Source organism: Vulpes vulpes, chromosome 1 (genome assembly GCF_048418805.1).
Source record: "Vulpes vulpes isolate BD-2025 chromosome 1, VulVul3, whole genome shotgun sequence".
Classification (NCBI taxonomy): Eukaryota; Metazoa; Chordata; class Mammalia; order Carnivora; family Canidae; genus Vulpes; species Vulpes vulpes.
In genome coordinates this window covers 20,363,027-20,381,865 of record NC_132780.1, presented here as the reverse complement: position 1 = coordinate 20,381,865, position 18,839 = coordinate 20,363,027, and the positions used below count along the sequence as shown (strand labels likewise).

Genomic DNA, 18,839 nt, shown 5'->3' with positions numbered 1-18,839 from the left:
CTGAGGGAGGAGGGGCTGGGTTCCAGGCCTCCAAGGTGGAAGGGTGATCCAGCTGGAGCACGGCCCACCCCACCCCTCACGCGCCCCGGTTATCTCACATCCTGGGCAGGGGGAGGAGGTGGCAGCAGTATATTTAGTCTCAGTCCACGCCCCTTATCTCAGTGTCCTCAGTGAAGCTTGAGCAGTGCAGACAGACTGAAGCTCTGGGGGCCTTCAAGGTCATCCCGGATGCCCCCTCACTGACCTTCTAATCGCCCCTTGCCCTTCTCTGCCTCCTGCAAGCCTTGGCCTGAGTCTGCGTATGGCGGATGAGTGAGTGCATCTAGGGAACTCGGACCTGCAGGGCCCGAGGCTGTGGGACGTGGGCCTGTGAGGCTGGACACACGGCCTGAGGAGGGAGGTGGGGACAGACTCCTGGCTATCGGCACGAAGGAAGGTTTGGGAACCAGACTCCCTGGAACCCGAGCACTGGGCAGCTGGTGGGCGGCCCCTGGGGTCCCTTAGACTGGACGGGACACAGGCCCACCATTAACCCCCCCTTCCCGGTCTCTTCCTTCAGGAGCGGCGATGCGGTGAGAGGAGGCGCGGGCCGGGGTCCATGGCAGGGGAGGGAGCCGCAGGGTGGGGCCTGGGGTGGGAGGTGGCAGCTCCACCCGTAGAGGGGCGCTGGGGGGAGCCCGCAGTGAAGTGGCTCCATCCCCCCAACCCCAGGCGGGGTGCCCGCCCCCCGCTCCGGCGCCGATCCGACGCCAGTCTTCCGCCAACTACCGCGCGTACGCCACGGAGCCGCACGCCAAGGTGAGCGCGGGGCTGGCGGGGCTAGGTTCCCAGCCCGCAGAGGGGGCGGGACCCAGGGGTGGAGGGGCGGTGCCAGAGCCTTGGCTGGGGCGGGGCTTTGGTTGTGGGCGGAGCCTAGGAGGAAGCTGCACCCTAGGGGCGGGGTTTTGCGGAGGGAGGGCTCGGATTGGTGTGGCCTGCCTATGGGCGGAGTTCGTTGCCCGTGGGAACTGCCTAAGCAGTCAGGGGTCAGGATTGGTGGATGGGGCTGAGGGGCTTGGCTTCAGCGGGAAGCGAGTCCAAATCTGGAACCTACCCATGCCCCCATCTGTCTCCTACTCCCCGCCCTGATTATTCCTTGCTCCATGTCACCCCGGCAGAAAAAGTCCAAGATCTCCGCCTCGAGGAAACTGCAGCTGAAGGTGCTGGTGGGCCTGGAGGGGGCGCCTAGGTGTCCTCAGGGGGTGGAGCTGGAGGGTCGGGTGCGGGAGGGGGTAGGACGAGGCCTCAGTGGGGAGTGAGCGTGGCTTGTGGTGAGCAGCACCCACCCCCCTCCCCGCCACGGGGGCGGAGCCTCGGATTGAAGGGGAGCGTCTCTGGAAGACCGCGGACCCTGCCTGGAACTGGGGGGCTGTCCTGGCCAGGGCGGCTTCCCCGGTGCGGATGCCGCGCAGCCCTCATCCGCCTCCCCGGGTGGGCTGCGGTCCCCGGCCTCGCCTCTGCAGACCCTGATGCTGCAGATCGCGAAGCAAGAGCTGGAGAGGGAGGCGGAGGAGCGGCGCGGAGAGAAAGGGCGCGCTCTGAGCACGCGGTGCCAGCCGCTGGAGTTAGCCGGGCTGGGCTTCGCGGAGCTGCAGGTACCGTTCTCATCAGGGACTCCTGCCCAGCTGGGGATCCGAGGTACCTAGTGTCCGCTCCTGCATTGTTTGGACTCACCGGTCTAGTCACTGTCCCCTACCTCTGCTCTGGACCTTGTGATCCAGTCTCCTAATCCTTACCCTCAGGAGTTCAGAAATATGGCCTGCAGCTGCCTACAGTCTCAAAACCCAGAGATTAGGCTTTCCAGCCCCAATTCTGTCAGATTCTCAGGACTCCTGGCTCCCAGCACCCTTTATTCCAGCTGCCCCAGAGTCCTCTAGGAGTAGATGTCCAGGCCCCCAGGCCCTCCTCCCTCAGACTCAGGAGTCAGGGTACCCCCGTCCCCCAACCACACATACCACATTCTTGACCAGGACTTGTGCCGACAACTCCACGCCCGAGTGGACAAAGTGGATGAAGAGAGATACGATGTGGAGGCGAAAGTCACCAAGAACATCACAGAGGTGGGGGGCCCTGGGCAGTCTTGGTCCCCTCAGGTAGAGTCTGGTGCCTGGGGCTGTGGTCTCAGTCCACGCCCTTGCAGCTGCTGTTGACTGCAGACACCAGGAGACCCAGGACAGCTGGGCCTAGCAGGGATGGGGCAGAAGAATGAGTATAAAGTGGTTAGGGAAGGCTGTTCCAGGCAGAGGGGACAATAGCACACAAAAGCCAGGAGTTGGGAACGCAGAAGCTGTTTTTGTGGAAATGTGTAGCTGGAGCATCAGGTGTTGTTGATAGGTGAGCTCAGGCATGGGTCGGGGAATTGTGGGATGCACGCAGCAGGACCAGGAGGTATCAGTGTTTTTCAGAGAGGAGGCTGGGCCTGTCAGGAGGGCTTACAGTTACTGGATGAGGAGCCTGGATGAGACCTCCATAGGCCTGGAGAGAGAGCAGAGGGAAGTGTAGGGTGGAAGAGTGGGTCTGGGGGAGGTTTCCACCTTCCCTTATGGCTGCCCCCAGATAGCAGATCTGACCCAGAAGATCTTTGACCTTCGGGGCAAATTTAAGCGGCCCACCCTGCGGAGGGTGAGGATCTCTGCAGATGCCATGATGCAGGCGCTGCTGGGCACCAGGGCTAAGGAGTCCTTAGACCTGCGGGCCCACCTCAAGCAGGTGAAGAAGGAGGACACAGAGAAGGTAAGTGTGGATAGAGCCAGGAAAGGGGGTGCTCAGAGGAGAGGGTGTGGGACATAACAGTCATTGGGCCTAAGCTCATGGCAGATGCTACTTGGAGTTATGGGGAGAAGAATCTGGTAAGAGGTCCCCAATAGGAAGTATAGGAGGGGCATAGGAAGTGCAAGGGGAAGCCAGAAAGTAGAAGGGGAAGCCAGGAAGTACATTAGGGAGAAAGGAAGTAGCAAGGAGGCCAGAAGTGCATGAGGGAGATAGGATGTGCATGGGGGCAACTTTGATGGGATCGCCTGAGGGGATGAGAAGCCTTCCAGAAGCAGATCTCAAGATGGACATTCAAAGCAGAGTGGCCCAGCAGGCCAAAGATTGGGGGGAGGCTATTTGAGAGAGTGTAGATGGGAGAGAAGCCCTCACTCCTGGCCCCATTCCTCCAGGAAAACCGGGAGGTGGGAGACTGGCGTAAGAACATCGATGCGCTGAGTGGAATGGAGGGCCGCAAGAAAAAGTTTGAAGGCTGAGCTGGCTGCCCCCTGCCCTGGCCCTGAAGGTGTCCTTGAGGAATAAAGTTTCTCTCTGAGCTAGAAGTGGCTGCAAGTGTGCTACCTGGGGGTCCGGTGTGAGGGAGATGAGAAGACTGAGGGGAGAGTCCCCCAAAGCCACACCACACAGCAGGAGCTGAGCTGGGTCTGCAGTAGGGGGTGTTCCCAGCTCTTATGCCTCACACGCAGGGTGTGCAGAGATGCCCAGACCGAGGTCCAAGGAGAGAGACATGCACACACACAGAGACAACCAGAGACCCAGAGAGAGGGAGAAAAGACAGAGATTCCTAGAAAGACCTGCAAAGAAAGGGGAAATGGAGAGGCCGATGTGCACAAAGCACATCAGAGACCACCAAACAAGGCAGAAATAGGGACTGAAAGAGGGACAATGCAGAGACATGGAGGAAGACACGGATGCAGAGCCAAAGAAAGACATAAATGAGGTCACACACATTCATATGCCAGTAGACAGATTCACAGAAATTGACAGATTCACCCCCGGAAATGCAGAGACAAAAATGCATGGGGAGACACAGGGAGTGAAAACACAGACTCGGGAGAGACCCAGAGAGACAGCCCCTGGAGAAATGCCCAGAAAGAGAAACAGAGATGATAGGCAGGGAGAGACAGAGACACTGAGAGGCAGGAGGGGCGGCTGGCTCCCTTAGGGTTCAAGGTCGTGGCCGGCTGTGGGTAAGGGGAAGGGGGGCAGGAATACCCAACAGCTCAGTGTCAGATGAAGGTGGGGGAGTGTGAGGTCGCCGGCCTGACACCACACCCTCTCCCCTCCCCCGACCCACACCTGCTTCCCAGCTTTAGCGCCTGTTGTCACCAGGATGGAATCCTGGTGGCAGACAAAGGGGTGGGGGTGGGAGGGGGTTGACAGAGAGAGACAGAGACACACAGGTGGAGGGTCCCAGAGACAAAGGAGAGATGGACAGTATCAGAGATGCAGAGAGGCCCGAAGAGACACAGAAACCGGGACAAGAGCCTTTTAAGAGGAAGCACCCCTTGTGCTCTTTTTGTCAGTAAGTATTCTCTGAGGACCTACTGTGTGCCAAGCCCAGGGACTTCAAAGCATCGGGTTCAGCGTGCTGTAAGGGAGGTGGGGAGCCGGGAGGTTGGAGGTCACCTGACCCAGTCTAGGTGCGAGGCCATGCTGATGGGGTGAAGGGGTCCCTAGACCCCCAGGAGGTGCCAGGATCCTGAATATGCAGCCGGGGGTGGGGGGGGGGTGGGGGCAGGGCAGCCTCTGAGCTGGACTCTGGGTCTGAGAGAGGAATTCTCAGGCCCTCCCTCTCCCCTGGGGGGCGGGGCTGAGACTCCACTATAAACCAGGGGTGCTTCCACTTGCTGGGTCAGCAACAGATCTGCCCTGCCCATTTGCTCACCAACTCTGCAGACTCAGCCTTAGGTAATAGTCTCCAGAAGCTTCGTACTGGGGGGAGATGGGGGGAGACGACAGGAGGGGTGGCTATGGAGGTGGAGGTGGTACAAACTTCAGGCTTGGGAATTCCTGGGAAGTTCAGGCTTTATGAGGCCTGAGGACAGAGGTATTAGGATTTGGGAGTTATGGAGTCTGGGGGTGCCAAGATTGGCGTGTCCCAGAATATAACACCTTCAGACCTAGGAGCTCAGAGGGAATCTCAGAAATTGGGGATATCTGGGCTTGGACATTTATGGGCTGGGTGTCAGGACTGGGAGCCTCAGACTCTGGGGATTTGAGAATTGAGGTCTCCAGGTCTGAAGCCATATGATTGGAGGTACCAAATTTTGGGGCAACATGAATTGTACCTCTGAGCTTGGGCATCTAGATTTCGGGGTCTCAAGATGTTGAGGCTTCAGAATGTAGGTGTCGAGACCTAGGGCGTCAAGATCTGGGGATGTCTGAGCCCAGACGCTGGAATCTCAAGAATGGGGTTCTCAGAATCTGGAGACATGAGGCCTTCCTTGTCCCCAGAAACCAGGGGCATCATCAGTTGGAGGGTCTCAGGATCTGTGGGTCTCAGGATTTGGGGGTGCTCTTAACCTGGATACTGTTAGTCCTGGGGGAATCCCAAAGATGATGTGGTGTCTATATAGGAGTCAGGGTGAGATGTGTGGACTTCACTGCTCTTGATGAGTCCTGCTTCCTTCAAGGCTGTGGGTAGGGGGCCAGGAGGGGCCAGGTGGGAAGATAACCAGAAAGGGGGAGGGGGAAGGGTGGAGAGGGAGCCTGTGTGACTAATTCTCCCAGGAGCCTCCCCCCTTGAATCCCTTCTTAGGAAATGTCCTCTGTTTCACCATCTACGACATCCCCCCAAAATAGCCTTTGGGGGGTGGGGCAGCTATTGTCTTCAGGCCACAGTCCTTTCCCAAATACCTTCTCCTAATCTCCACTCAGATCAGGTTCCCATGGACATGTCATAAGACAAAGGAGGACAGCTGTGGTGGTGGAGGGGCAGGAGCTGCAGCTTTGGGGCTGTGCTCCCCCCACACCTCCCAGAGCCCTTTCCCTGTCAGGGCTCCCAGCCCCTCCTTCCTGAGACTGGGGAGTCCAGGCCCCCAGCCCCTCCTCCCTCAGACCCAGGGGTCAAGGCCCCCAGGCCCTCCTCCCTCAGACCCAGGACTTCAGGCCCCCATTCCCTCCTCCCTCAGACCCAGGACTCTGGCCCCCAGCCCCTCCTCCATCGGGACCCCACCTCAGTCGCATGTTCTTTGGTCCTTAGGTGACACAGGATGTCGGACACCGAGGAGCAGGAGTATGAAGAGTGAGTGGCGCTGGTGGGAGGGCTGGGGTATGGAGAGGTGGGACCCTCTCCCACCTCCAACACGCTAACCCTGCCTCTCTCTGTCCTTCTTCCTCTGTCCTCAGGGAGCAGCCCGAAGGTGAGTGGGGAGTGGGTGGCCCTCGGTGGCCTGGGGACACGCGCGCGGGAGGCCCGAGGACAGGGGTCGCCCATCGCCCCCGGCCACCCGGGGCGGCCACCCTCAGGGTCGCAGCACCCTGGGCGTGCTCTCTTGTGGGGTTCTAACCCTGCCTTTTCTGCCCCCCTGCCCTTCCAGAAGAGGAGGCTGCGGAGGAGGAGGAAGGTGAGGCCTGGACCCGCAGGTCTGCCGCCCAGGCAGCCCCGCGGGGCCGGGGACGGGTGGGGAGGGGGCGCTGGGCGTGGCGGGGCCGGCGGGCAGGGGCTCCCGACCGCCCCGGCTTCAGGTCCTTTAACAGCCTCTACCCTTTCTTTCCTCCCTGCCCCTCCCCCCTCCCCCCCCTCCCCGCCCCGCACCCCGGCGTGGCCGCTCCCCCTCGCTACCCCCTCCTCGCTTCTCCCCCTGCCTCCCCGTCCCCAGCCGCCGAGGAGCCGGAGCCCGTGGCAGAGCGAGGTAACCGCGGCTGCTTCGCTTCCCGAGACGGATTTCCTCGGGCTCCCGAGCCCTGCGAGGACCCCTGCGCCCGCATAACCCGCCCAGGCCCGGTCCTTTAAGCCCCGGAGAGCTCGCGCGCCCTCTGGTGTCCACGAAGGGAAACGGCCTCGCCGAGGCTTTAACCCATTCCCTTCCTTCTTAAAGGGACCGACACCCAAGCCTTCTTCCCCAGCCTGGAGGAATTCTTGTAGAAGGGTTGGATGTTTGCGGACAGACACCCCCCCACCCCCATCTAAGTCCCCGACCCTGTCACGTTTCTCCTTCATATACATTCAAAGGTTGGGGTGTGAGTTGCAGAAAGGGCTCTCCCTAGGCGCCTGGATTCCTGTGTCCCCAGAGGGGAGGGGCTGGGGGCACCCTGAAGTGCTAGGTGTAAATGCAGAAGAGCAGGAGCTTTGGTATGTAAGAGGAAGGTCTGGGGGGGGTTGGAGCCCTGGGTTCCCAGAGAAGTGGGAGGGGGACCCCACACCAGTTCTGAATGTATATCTGATGCGTGTGATCCTCCTCTTCCTGATTTCCCTTGTTCCCTCCTCTCCCCCCCCTACTCATGCCTCTCCCCCAGAGCTGCTCCTGGGGTCTATGGCTTGGAGGGGAGTTCCCTCCTCTGGGTGTATCAGGCCCACCCCCATGAACTCTTGCTAATTATCTCTTTGTATCTCCCCACTAGAAGAGGAGCGCCCCAAACCAAGGTGAGATCCTAGGGGCTAAGCATCCCAATCACATCCTCCTGAATATGTCCCCCCCACCCCCAGAGACAGGGTGTAAGAAAAGCAGAAAAGGAGAGTGGGGCCCTTGAAGCAGGAAAGGGCAGGGATTTGTTCTGTCAGCCAATTGTCCAGAGAACTTCCCTTGGTGTTTGGTATATCAGAACCCATCTGCTCTGTTGGTGAAACAGACCCAGATACAGTGAGGGTAGCACACAAGAAGGCACTATGTTTGCCCTAGGCAGTCAAGGAAGGCTTCCCAGGGGAGGAGGTGATGCTAGAGTCCTGAGGGATGAAGAGTTCACTAGCTGAAGGAGGTGGGAGGGATATTGTAAAGGAGAAAGCTTCACAGGGTGCATGCATGGTGCAGTGGTTGGATTCAGGCCAGGCTTTCAGGGAACAGACAGAGACACAGGTCATTCTGATGATGAGAGTCCTAAAATAAACAGATCTGTGGAGACCATGAGAGCTTGTGGGGGCGGAGGGTCTTGGAGGAGGTGACATTGGGGCCAAAGCTTGGAGATGCAAGGAGGCTGCGATCTGAGCACAAGAAGGAAAGTTCTGGGTTGGTGTGGGCAGTGGTGCCAATTTCATTATGGCTGGAGTGCAGAGTGCAAGAAGGCATGGGGCTGTGAAACCCTGGGCCCTGTGGAGCCATGGGGGGTTTTGAGTAGAGGAGGCATGGAAGGTTTTGAGTAGAGGGGTCAGACCTCAGTGAGTCAGCAAAGGGGATCAGGGGGGCACAGGTGTGCTTTGGGATCTGGGAAGGCTTGTTGGAGAAGGGAAAGCCTCAGGGGATGCAGCAGGAAGGGGAAGGGCATTGCATGCAGAGGGAACAGCATATGCAAAGGCCCAGGGGTGCAAAGGCACATGTCATAGCCAGGGAACCATGAAATGTGTGTGTCTGGGAAGGAGGAGAGAAGTTGCTGGAGGATCTGATGGGCCAGATAGAGAAGGACTTTGAATGCTGGGTTGCTTGAACTTTGTCTTAAGGATGAGCTCTGGGTGCTAGAAACACTGCTTTAAAGTCATGAAGGAAGATGAACTGAAGGTGAACAGCCAGAGGTGGCGGGGGGCCAGGAGGAGGCTGGCATGAAGGTTCACAGGAGAGGGGCCGAGGCCTGAGCTAGGGCGGGGAGCATGGGGTGGAAACTGGGGAACAGACTGGGGAGATGCCCAGGCAAAGAGGCCAGACTTGCCACTGGGGCAAAGGGAGGGAGAATGTGAGCACTGCTGCCAGGGGTCTGGGCCATATGGCCACCACTCAGTCTGGGGGAAGTTGGTGAGCTCAGAGGCAGCATGTTTGTGAGAAGGCAGGAAATGTCAGGACGCACCTGTCAACCTGAGTCTGGAACGTCAAAGAGAATCTGGGCTGGAGACAGAGTTGGTGAATCCTTGGTAATTGATGATAATCGAAGTCACTCGAATGAATGACATGCCTTGTGGGAGTGTCCTGTGAACGAATAAAAGGGCAAAACTTTTTTTTTAAAAAAGATTTTATTTATTCATGAGAGACAGAAAGACAGAGACAGAGAGACAGAGAGAGAGAGAGAGAGAGAGAGAGAGAGAGAGACAGGCAGAGGGAAAAGCAGGCTCCATGCAGGGAGCCTGACATGGGACGCCAGGATCATGCCCTGGGCCAAAGGCAGGTGCCCAACCACTGAGCCACCCAGTGGTGAAACTCTTTAAAGGGCTCTCTGGGGACCAGGAGACAGATGTGACAGCGAGAGGAGTAGGAAGGAAATCAGGTGAAGTTTCTGTCTTAAAAAGCAGAGAAGAGAGAATTCTAATGAAGGCATGGATGGAGGGCGGACCCCCCCTCAGGGCAGCACCACCCAATACGAATATAATGCAAGCCACATATAATCTATGTATATAATTTATGTATAAAAATATATATTACAAGCAGCATTTTAAAAAGTAAAACAAAACAGATAAAATTAATCTTCATAGCATTTTTCCATTCAATCCACTATATCTGAAATTTTATCATTTCAAGATGTAATCAATTGATAAGTGGCATCATTAGTGAAATATTTTACATTTCTTTGAACCAAGTTTTCAAAATCCAGTGTGTTTCACAGATGCCACATGGAATCTCAAGTCAGCCCAGCCAGCTGTCAGGTGCCCCAACCACACATGGCTGGTGGCTGCCAGGGTAAACAGTGCAGCAGCAGCAGCAGCTGGGGAGCTCCATCAGGGAGCTCAGGCTGCTCATTTATTCCCCTTCTCCACCCATCAGGCCTGTGGTCCCTCCACTGATCCCCCCCAAGATCCCAGAAGGGGAACGTGTGGACTTCGATGTAAGTAAGGGACATCCAGTCTCCAGGTGTCTGTGCAAATTAGGAAGAGGCGCCCCTGGCTTCTCCCTTCTTTCGGGAATCCCCTAAAATGGACCTAGTGGGTCGCTAGTGCCACCTTCTGCAAGCATCCGAACAGCGGCCCCCGACTCCCTAAACTGTCCCAGTCCATCTGCCCCCCCCCCCCCCCCCCCCCGCCCCGCCAAGGGCCCTGCCCTGACTTTCCTCCGAGGTGCGCACAGGTGGGTGCGGGTCCCCCACACTGCCTGGGGATGACACGCTCCCCGCCCCCCCTCCGGCCTGCAGGACATCCACCGCAAGCGCATGGAGAAAGATCTGCTGGAGCTGCAGACGCTCATCGACGTGCATTTTGAACAGCGGAAGAAAGAGGAAGAGGAGCTCATTGCACTGAAAGAGCGCATTGTGAGTGGAGGGAGGTGGGGCTCTGCTAGTTCCTCCCTCACCCTGTGAGGGGCTGGGCTGGGAATGGTTCCCAGACAGTGCGGCCCGAGGCTGAATCTTGTGGGAACTGGCAACTGGTGCAAGTCCATGGCCACACTCAAACTAGCTCATCTCTGCTCTTGACCTCCTTGGGGAGGCAGCGTCCCTGCACCCCCTCATTATTCTCTCCCCCCAACACCCCCCTTCTGCCCCAGGAGCGGCGCAGAGCTGAGAGAGCTGAGCAGCAGCGCTTCCGAACGGAGAAGGAGCGTGAGCGTCAGGCTAAGCTGGCGGTGGGTGCCTCCCCTGCCCTTCCCTGCCCTGCCCAGCCCTGCCCTGGAAGGGAGACCAAATGTTACTTCTTCAACAGTAACAGCTGTTACTCTGTTTCCCATTTGTCATATTTTCTGCCTTCCTGAGAAAGTCCTTGTGCTGTATTATTCAAGGATCTTTCCGTTGGAAGGGACAGAAACCCCAACCCAAACCGGATTCAGCAGAAAGAGAATTTTATTGGCTCATATAACCAAAAGAAAAGTGGAGTGTGACTTGCTTCAGGCATGGCTGGATCAAGAAACTCAAGCTCACAAAGACTCAGCTTTTGTCTTCCTATCCCTGGGCCCATTTTTCTGTGGACCCTGGGGTGATGAGGTCATCATGGGTGTGCCTGGGACTTTCCTGGCCTGGGCCTTGAAAATCCTGTATCCCATCAGTCCCAGGGAAACCAGATGGTTGGTCACCCTACTGGACATCCCGTTCTCAGGCAGGGATGGCAAGTGACCATCAGCAACTCTGGCTATAATTTTATCTTTTATCTTTTATCTGTCTTCTGCATGATTCTGGGATGAGTGCAGGTTGGTCACCTGTCCAACTTGGAGCAAATTGCTAGCTAGTTGTAGGAGACTGGTTAGGATATTCCCATTGGCGTAGGCTCTGGATATGTGATCTGCCTTGACATCAAGGACTCCTGGAAGCACTTTTAAAGATTAGGAGTAGTGACATGGTAGGCAAAGTACTGGTCTCCCAAAGATGCTCACATCCTAATGCCCAGAGTCTATGAATATGATACCTTGAATGGCAAAAGGGACTTGCAGGTGTGATTAATTTTTTAAAAAGATTTTATTTATTTATTCATGAGAGACACAGAGAGGCAGAGACGCAGGCAGAGGGAGAAGCAGGGTCTCTGCTGGGAGCTGGATGTGGAATTCCATTCCAGGACCTCCTGTCAGGACCTGAGCCGAAGGCAGACATTTAACCAACTGCGCCCCCTAGGCACCCCCAGGATGTCTGCATTTTTGCCTGTTCTGACACTGACTTTGCCTCATGCACTGTGTCTGGTTGGTCCTGCTTCACTTAGCTCACCAGTGAGATTCCCTCCCAGCTCCCCATCCCAGACCTTTTCCCTGAAGTGGGTGGGCAAGGCCTTAGGGCTAACCCCTTTCTTCCCTCAGGAGGAGAAGATGCGGAAGGAGGAGGAAGAGGCCAAGAAGCGAGCTGAGGATGACGCTAAAAAGAAGAAGGTTCTGTCCAATATGGGAGCCCATTTTGGGGGTTACCTGGTCAAGGTGAGTTCACTCCTCTGGACCTAAGGTCTATGTTTCCAGGGAAGAGGTAACAGAGGGCTTAGAGTTCTGGTTCCCCATGAAGGTGGAGGCTGGGGGCCTAGACTCTTGGGTCTGAGGGAGGAGGGGCTGGGGGCCTGGACTCCTGGGTGTAGGGACAAAGTGGTGAGGAGCTCAGCTCCATGGGTTCTGATCCATCCCACACTTCAGTGTGTCCGTTTCTCTACTCTCAGGCAGAACAAAAGCGTGGTAAGCGCCAGACAGGTCGGGAGATGAAACTACGTATCCTGTCTGAGCGTAAAAAGCCTCTGAACATCGACCACATGGGAGAAGACCAGCTCCGGTATACCGGTGGGATGGGGGCTCAGGGTGGGAGGGGGCTGGCTGTAAGACGGTGACATAAGGGGATCCTTACCCAGCTCTGGGAGAGCAGAAGCCCAGGTCTGAGCCCTGGTGCTGTGTGACTTTGAGGTAGTGTGTCCCCCTCTCTGGACTCCCTTGTATTTCCAGTGAAATATGTCACTGATTCACTTTTTGTGGCTACCATGACATGTAGAGTCCGGGGGGTCATATGAGGGGAAGCCAGATAAGATGGCTCACCAAAAGTTAGGAGATTTTGTTGACTTATTGAGGTCCTGTGGAAACTCAGGAAGCCCCATCTTTTTTTTTTTTTTTTGTAGATTTTATCTGTTTATTCATGAGAGAGAGAGAGAGAGAGAGAGAGGCAGAGACACAGGCAGAGGGAGAAGCAGGCTTCATGCAGGGAGCCTGACATGGGACTCGATCCCCAGTCTCCAGGATCACACCCTGGGCTGAAGGCGGCGCTAAACTGCTGAGCCACCCGGGCTGCCCAGGAAGCCCCATCTTTATGTGAATTAAAGCCAGACATGTCAGTGAGACCTTTCCAGCCAAGTGTCTGCCCCCTGGGACTCCATCTGCTCCTCTACCTCCCATTCACAGGACAGCCCCCATCTTGTGATAAGCACCGGAGGGAAGACTGCAGAGTGCTTCTCCTTCTGGGGCCTCATCCATAGCCTGATGTTCTCTGACCTGGGGTATGACCCATAAAGTCAGAAACCCCCACAACCCTAGAGGCAGCACAGCAATGGGGGCTGGAGCTCAGTGGTGGCTCTACCACTTACCAGCTGTGTGATCCTAGGCATGGCAAGCAATTTCTCTGAGCCTCACTTTCCTTATTGGCAAAATAAGGCCAGGATAACAAAGTCTACTTCATACACCTGTGAAAGGTCAGTGAGGTGATGATGATGATGATGGTGATGGCAATGATGATGGCAGCGGCGGTGGTGGTGATGATGGTGATCACTGCAGCAGCCATGCCCCATGGAGGGCTTACAACCCTGTGACGTAGATACTATGAGTATCCTCCTCTTAGATGAGGTTCCTGAGGCACAGAGAGGTTAAGTAACCTCTCTAGGGTTGCACAGCTTGCAAGTGTAAGCGCTAGGAATGAGCCCCAGGCCGTCTGGTGCAGCAGCCTGTACTCACTGCATTATAAAGTAGTATGATGGTAGATGTTAAACTGCCAGCTCTCCAGAAGCAAAAGGTCCCAATCGTAGCTTTTGCCTATTTCCATGATGTCCACCATGTGGATTTCAAACTACCAGTGTGAGGATACTGTGCATAAAAAAAGACGCACAGGGTCAGCTCTTGGAGGTGTTTACATGGCTCCAGCCCACTGATCGCTTTGCACTCCCCCTTCTGAGCACATTTTCACAGAGCCCGTCATAAAGTAATATGTGGCTGCTCATCCCCCCACCCCCTTTTCCCCCTTTTCTTATTTCTCTGCCCTCCACCACACACTCACTCATAACTTGGGTCCACTAATATTTAGATCCAGTTACCTCAATTTTATTCATTAGATAAATGGTCTAATATAAGGGTCTTACAACATTTTTCAAATAAAAATGTGCCCCAGAGGAGAGTGCAGTGGAAAGCTGGTAGCTAGCAAGACAAAACAAGCAATGTAAATAATAATAAAATGAACAGTAACATTGACTTTATTGAGTGTTTACTACGTGTCAGGCATTACACATCCTATAACAGTTCTGTGCAATAGATTTTTTATCAGTTAAGAATAAGCTTGGCTTCTAGTAAAGTCACCTGTCCATAGCAGCCTAAAATACAGAGGCTTATTTTCTCACATGGGAGAATTCTGAGACTAGGTGGTCCACAGTTGGTATAAAACTCTAGAAAATGACTGAAGACCCAGACTCCTGTTTTTCTGCTCTACCACATTTAGCCTGATATTTCCATCCTCAAAATCACCTCATGGTCCAAAGTGGCAGCTGGGGCTCCAGCCAGCACATCCAAGCAGCAGGAAGAAGTTGCACAGAATGAATTAACCAAAGGCTTTCCTGGGAGCCCTATCCAGGGACCTGTTTTCATCCCCATTGGCCACCCCTACTTACACAGGAGATTTGGGAGAGTGGCTTTTTAACTAGGCCTATTGCAAAAGGTTGTTTCTAAGGAAGAATGGGAGAAGAGGAGGTAGCCATGATTTTACAGAGAGGGAAATGGGGAGGGGAGGTTACTTGGCAAAAGTCACAAACAGGAGAATGGCAAAGTTGGGACTTGAATCGGCTTCTGGACTCCAGAACCTGGGTCCTAGGGGAGGTTACTTGGCAAAAGTCACAAACAGGAGAATGGCAAAGTTGGGACTTGAATCGGCTTCTGGACTCCAGAACCTGGGTCCTTAACCATGACATCATTCTTCCTTAGGGAAATATGGATTTTGGATGTGGAGACAGTGGGCAGACACTGGAAACCCTTTTTCTTCCATTCACTTTGAATAGTTTGGCCTCAGATATTAGCAGAATGGCAACAGTGCTGCCCAACTCAGAGTCTCGTGGGGTGGCTCTGGGCACTTCTCTGTGGGCTGGGGGCATGGGATGGCGCCACAGCCACCCTTCTGTCCTCCCAGGGAGAAGGCCCAGGAGTTGTCGGACTGGATCCACCAGCTGGAGTCTGAGAAGTTTGACCTGATGGAGAAGCTGAAGCAGCAGAAGTATGAGGTAAGGCCCCAAGGAGGTATCCCAAGGAGGATGTCGACGCTGTGCAGGGCAGGGGCGGGCAGACGCGTCTCCCAGGCTGTCCCCCCAGCCCGTCTCTCTTTCCCGCACAGATCAACGTGCTGTACAACCGCATCAGCCATGCCCAGAAGTTGTAAGTGTGTCTCGGGCACTGAGCCCTGTGCCACCCACCCCTCGCTCTGACGCTGGGGTCTGTCCCTCCCTCTCTCTGTGAGCTTTGGTCCCTTGCCCCCTCTTGGCATCTGCCCTGGGTCCCTCTTCTTGGGTCTCCATCCCTGTTTCTGTGTCCCTCAAAGTCAGGACTCTCAAGGTGGGGTGGGCGGTCTTGCCCCCCCAGGGCATTGGACAGGGGCTGGAACACAAGTGGCTGTCACAGCTGGAGGTGCTCCTAGCATCCAAGTGGGGAGACCAGGGAGGCTGCTCAGCACCCTGCAGGGTCCAGGGTGCCCCAACGGTCAACAGGATGAGAACCCCGCCGTGACTTCTGTGCCTTGCTCTGCCTCCCCAGCTCTCTTTCTCTTGCTCTCTGTTCATCTATCCCCATGTCCCACATTCTCTCTTTCACCCCAGCCTTGGGCCCTCTTCTTTGCCACCCGCTCTCTGTCACCCATCCCTCCATTCCCCCAGCCCATCCCAGGAACATACTGACCTCGGTTCCTGCAAGCTGGTGGGTGGAACCCGGCCCCAGACCATCAACCATACGCCCCAGTCAGCAAACCCTCAGACCATCAACCACACTGCCCCATCAGCGAACAGAGAACGCATTTGCCTGCCCCGTCCTCTTGACAGGGACAGCGGGAATTTGGGGGGTGGGGCTTGTGGACTCCCTGAGTTGAGGGCAGGGCCAATCTCAGAGGCTGGGGGAGCCCCTTCTTCCTGACACCCCTTCCCTCTTCTCCTACAGCCGGAAGGGGGCAGGGAAGGGCCGAGTTGGAGGTCGCTGGAAGTGAGGCCCCGGAGCCAGAGCCTGAGCCAGAGCCTCTGGGGCATGGATCCCATCTGTGGTTGAAATAAACACGCCCCCTGCAGGCCACCTGCTGAGTTCTGTGGTTGTCATTACTGCACTGCTTGTGGCCAGCTTCCCTGCTTCCTTTGACTTAGTGCCTGGAGAACCCTGCTTGTCACTATAGCGGTAGGTCAAATTGAGCCCTTATGCACCTGCTGGGAATGCAACATGGGGCGGCCACTTCGGAAACCAGTATGGTGCTTCCTCACCCAGCTAGGCACACAGTTACTCTATGGCCCAGTAATTCTACTCCCAGTGTCTACCTGAGAGAAATGAAAACACATGTTCATCCACATGCCCACTGTGCTCTACGGCCCAAAGGGTGGAAACACTCCTAATGTCCACCAACTGATGAATGGATGTGAGGAGATATTACTCAGCAATAAAAAGGAACAGAGCCCTGACACACACTGTAATGTCTCAAAAACACGGTACTTGGTGAAAGAAGCCAGACACAGAAGGTCCCAGATTGTGTGACTTCACATGTGTGAATTGTCTAGAGGGCAAATCCATGGAAGCAGGGAGGAGGTGGGTGGCTTCCAGGGGCTGGGGGAGGGTTGGGTGGGGAATGCTGATTTTTGCCGGGCTGCCGAAAATACTTGGAATTAGTCATGATGCTAGGATGCACAACCTCGTGAATATAAAAAATCACTGAACTGCATACTTTTTTTTCCTCCAAAGCTACCCAGCTGTATCAGATGACTTGTGTTCCATAGCCAACCACCTCGCGTGTAACTGGCTTCCCATAGTAGCATTTTCTTTAGTTTATGATTTGTGGGTCAGTTGCTAGTTTGTGCTGGGCTCAGCAGGGGGGTTCTTCTGGGCATGGCTGATCTGGGCTGGGCTGGGCTTGCTTGTGCATCCACGGTTGGGGATTCCTGTGGCTCAGTGGGACTGGTTGGTTTAGGGTGGCCATGTTTGGGATGGCTGGGACCTCTCTCCATGTGGTCTCTCACACTTTTCTTTCTAAGGAGGGACATATATGGTTTTCTTTCATGCATTTCAGCCTAATCTTGTGCTCCCAGAATTTTGTTGACCTTCTGTGATCACATCCTGTGAATGCCTCTTCATGTTTCAGTGGCTTGACTCGGGTCCCTTCCATTATAATGCCAACACTAGCCAACAATGTCATTTAGGAGTTATGCTTGGCTCCTAGGAAGGAAGACCCAAAATAACAATGGTTTTGGTGAATTGGGGGTTTGTTTTCTCACACAGAACCTAAAAGAAAGAGGTAGTAGGCAATCCTGGGCAGAAAAGGCAGGTCTAAAGAGCCATCAGGAATTGAGACTCCTGCTTTTTTTGCTCTGCTTCCACCCACAAGGTCATGCAGTGGTCACCATATGCTTTCTGGGGCTCCAGCCATCACTTCCGCTTGCAGGAATGGAAGACAGCAGAAGGCAAGGCCAGAAATGTACACCTTGCAACTGAATTCAACCCCTAAGAGAGCCTTTCTGGAAGCCCCGCCCACCCAAGTTCATTCCCATCTTGTTGGCCACGCCTAATGGCAAAGGAGATTAGGTCTCTGGCCCACTCTTGAGCGAGCTGGGTGTTTTGCCACTTCAAATAAAACCAGGGTTCTATTTTTGAGGAGGGAAGCACTAGTTACAGGCCGACAATTAGCAGTCTCGGATGCACTTCTGTCCTTTGGCTACCCAAGCTACACATATAGATCCTGTACACGGGTCATTCACCTGCTCCCTAGGGACAAGAGCCCAGGTTCTTGGGGTCATACCAGCCCTGCCAGTCAGGCTTGGGTGTGCCTCCCACTGGTTTGGCATCTTATAAACGCACACCCTAACAAATCCACAGTGGCTAAGATGCAGGGAATTATAAGAATAACAGTTCAGACAAACCTTTTCACAGGGAATAGAGTAGAAAGGGAAGAAGAAGGACGTCACAGGATAGGAACAGACATATGTTAACAGACCCAGAAAATGTGGCTCTACACGTCGGGATAAAACCCCTCTTCTGTAATCATTCTGGCTCAACACTACATGTAAGTGGAGGGTGTCTTTCCATGCTCATATCTGAGAGTGATATTTGGGAGAATACTGTTCTTGGCGTGGTTAACACATTCAAAGCCTCCTTCCTGTTGGTGTGAGTGTGAGGACCCAGGGGATGTGTTTGTATGTGGATAGTCACTAGATGGTCAGCCATGGGGTGTCTTTCATAGTACATTGTCCCTTAAATTTAAAACTTTCCTTTGTGTAAGTAACTCTGCCAAGAACAGTTTTAAAAACATCAGAAATCAGAACTGACCTATAATCTGCCTAGTCTTGTTTTCACACTGGACAAGAGAGTAAACTTGATGCTAGTTCATTCCTTTATCTGGATCATCTTTATGACATGGATGGGCGTCTGTTTCTCTGTGGTCGCAGGGGAAGAGGGAACATCTTCTTATCTCAAGGAGGTTATTTTCACCAGCTGAGTGAGGAGGGCTTGCAGTTCTAAGGTTAGGCATTGCAATTCCAGTGTTAGCACGGAGAGGAAACAGTGAAAACACTTTCTCCATGGAAAAGCAAAGGGAAGATAATTTTAAAGAGTGGGATATGAACATGTCTGTACCAGCCAACACCGGTACCTATCAGACACCTTATGGATGCTCTGGACAACTCCATGAGACAGAGATTAGCCCTAGGCTTTAGAGCGAGGAAGTGGGCAGAAACAAGCGTCAGACCTACCACTGCCTACATGGGACCTGGAATTCTTCACAATTGCAGCAGTGCAGGTTTTAAAATAGAGGCTAAAGTCTAAATTCTGCAGGCAGTGTAAAGATTGCCAATTGAGCTGATGGTGGGAACACGTCTCACACTTTGTTGTGTGGGTTGGGCAGACACCCCAGATAAACAATCACAGTCACAAAAACACACAGACATATTTCCATGAACACTTACAGGCTTGATAAACATGAATCCCTATGAATAGCACACACCCAGGCACACACAAGACCGTAGGCACACAGTTATAAGGTGTCACGGGTATGCACGCACACTGAAACACACACAACCACAACCGCACATAACCTACAGGCGACCTACTAACTGCCTTTCAAGCTTCCTGGCAAAGGAGGTG

The 18,839-nt window shown here is 54.6% G+C and overlaps 2 protein-coding genes across 7 annotated transcripts; both read left to right on the top strand.

Moving 5' to 3' along the window:
• Positions 1 to 171: 171 nt before the first annotated feature.
• On the top strand, positions 172 to 3,350 carry TNNI3 (troponin I3, cardiac type). The gene is made up of 8 exons (XM_025985243.2): positions 172 to 312; positions 560 to 572; positions 712 to 798; positions 1,158 to 1,199; positions 1,503 to 1,634; positions 2,010 to 2,099; positions 2,596 to 2,772; positions 3,201 to 3,350. The coding sequence occupies exons 1-8, from the start codon at positions 302 to 304 to the stop codon at positions 3,282 to 3,284; spliced, it is 636 nt and encodes a 211-aa protein (XP_025841028.1). The 5' UTR covers positions 172 to 301; the 3' UTR covers positions 3,285 to 3,350.
• An 836-nt stretch (positions 3,351 to 4,186) lies between these two features.
• Positions 4,187 to 15,794, top strand: TNNT1 (troponin T1, slow skeletal type). Of its 6 annotated transcripts, none has more exons than XM_072759182.1 (13): positions 4,187 to 5,845; positions 5,920 to 6,068; positions 6,351 to 6,377; positions 6,633 to 6,665; positions 7,375 to 7,396; positions 9,654 to 9,714; positions 10,018 to 10,134; positions 10,368 to 10,445; positions 11,601 to 11,714; positions 11,945 to 12,054; positions 14,653 to 14,743; positions 14,854 to 14,894; positions 15,666 to 15,794. In XM_072759182.1, exons 7-13 carry the CDS (start codon positions 10,036 to 10,038, stop codon positions 15,709 to 15,711), a joined length of 579 nt encoding a protein of 192 aa, XP_072615283.1. In that variant the 5' UTR covers positions 4,187 to 5,845; positions 5,920 to 6,068; positions 6,351 to 6,377; positions 6,633 to 6,665; positions 7,375 to 7,396; positions 9,654 to 9,714; positions 10,018 to 10,035; the 3' UTR covers positions 15,712 to 15,794. The 6 variants fall into 6 exon arrangements, with proteins under 6 accessions (XP_072615283.1, XP_072615286.1, XP_072615275.1 ...); XM_072759185.1 differs by having other exon boundaries at positions 4,224 to 4,333; positions 6,014 to 6,068; XM_072759174.1 differs by having other exon boundaries at positions 4,660 to 4,719; positions 6,014 to 6,068.
• The last annotated feature ends 3,045 nt before the right edge of the window (positions 15,795 to 18,839 follow it).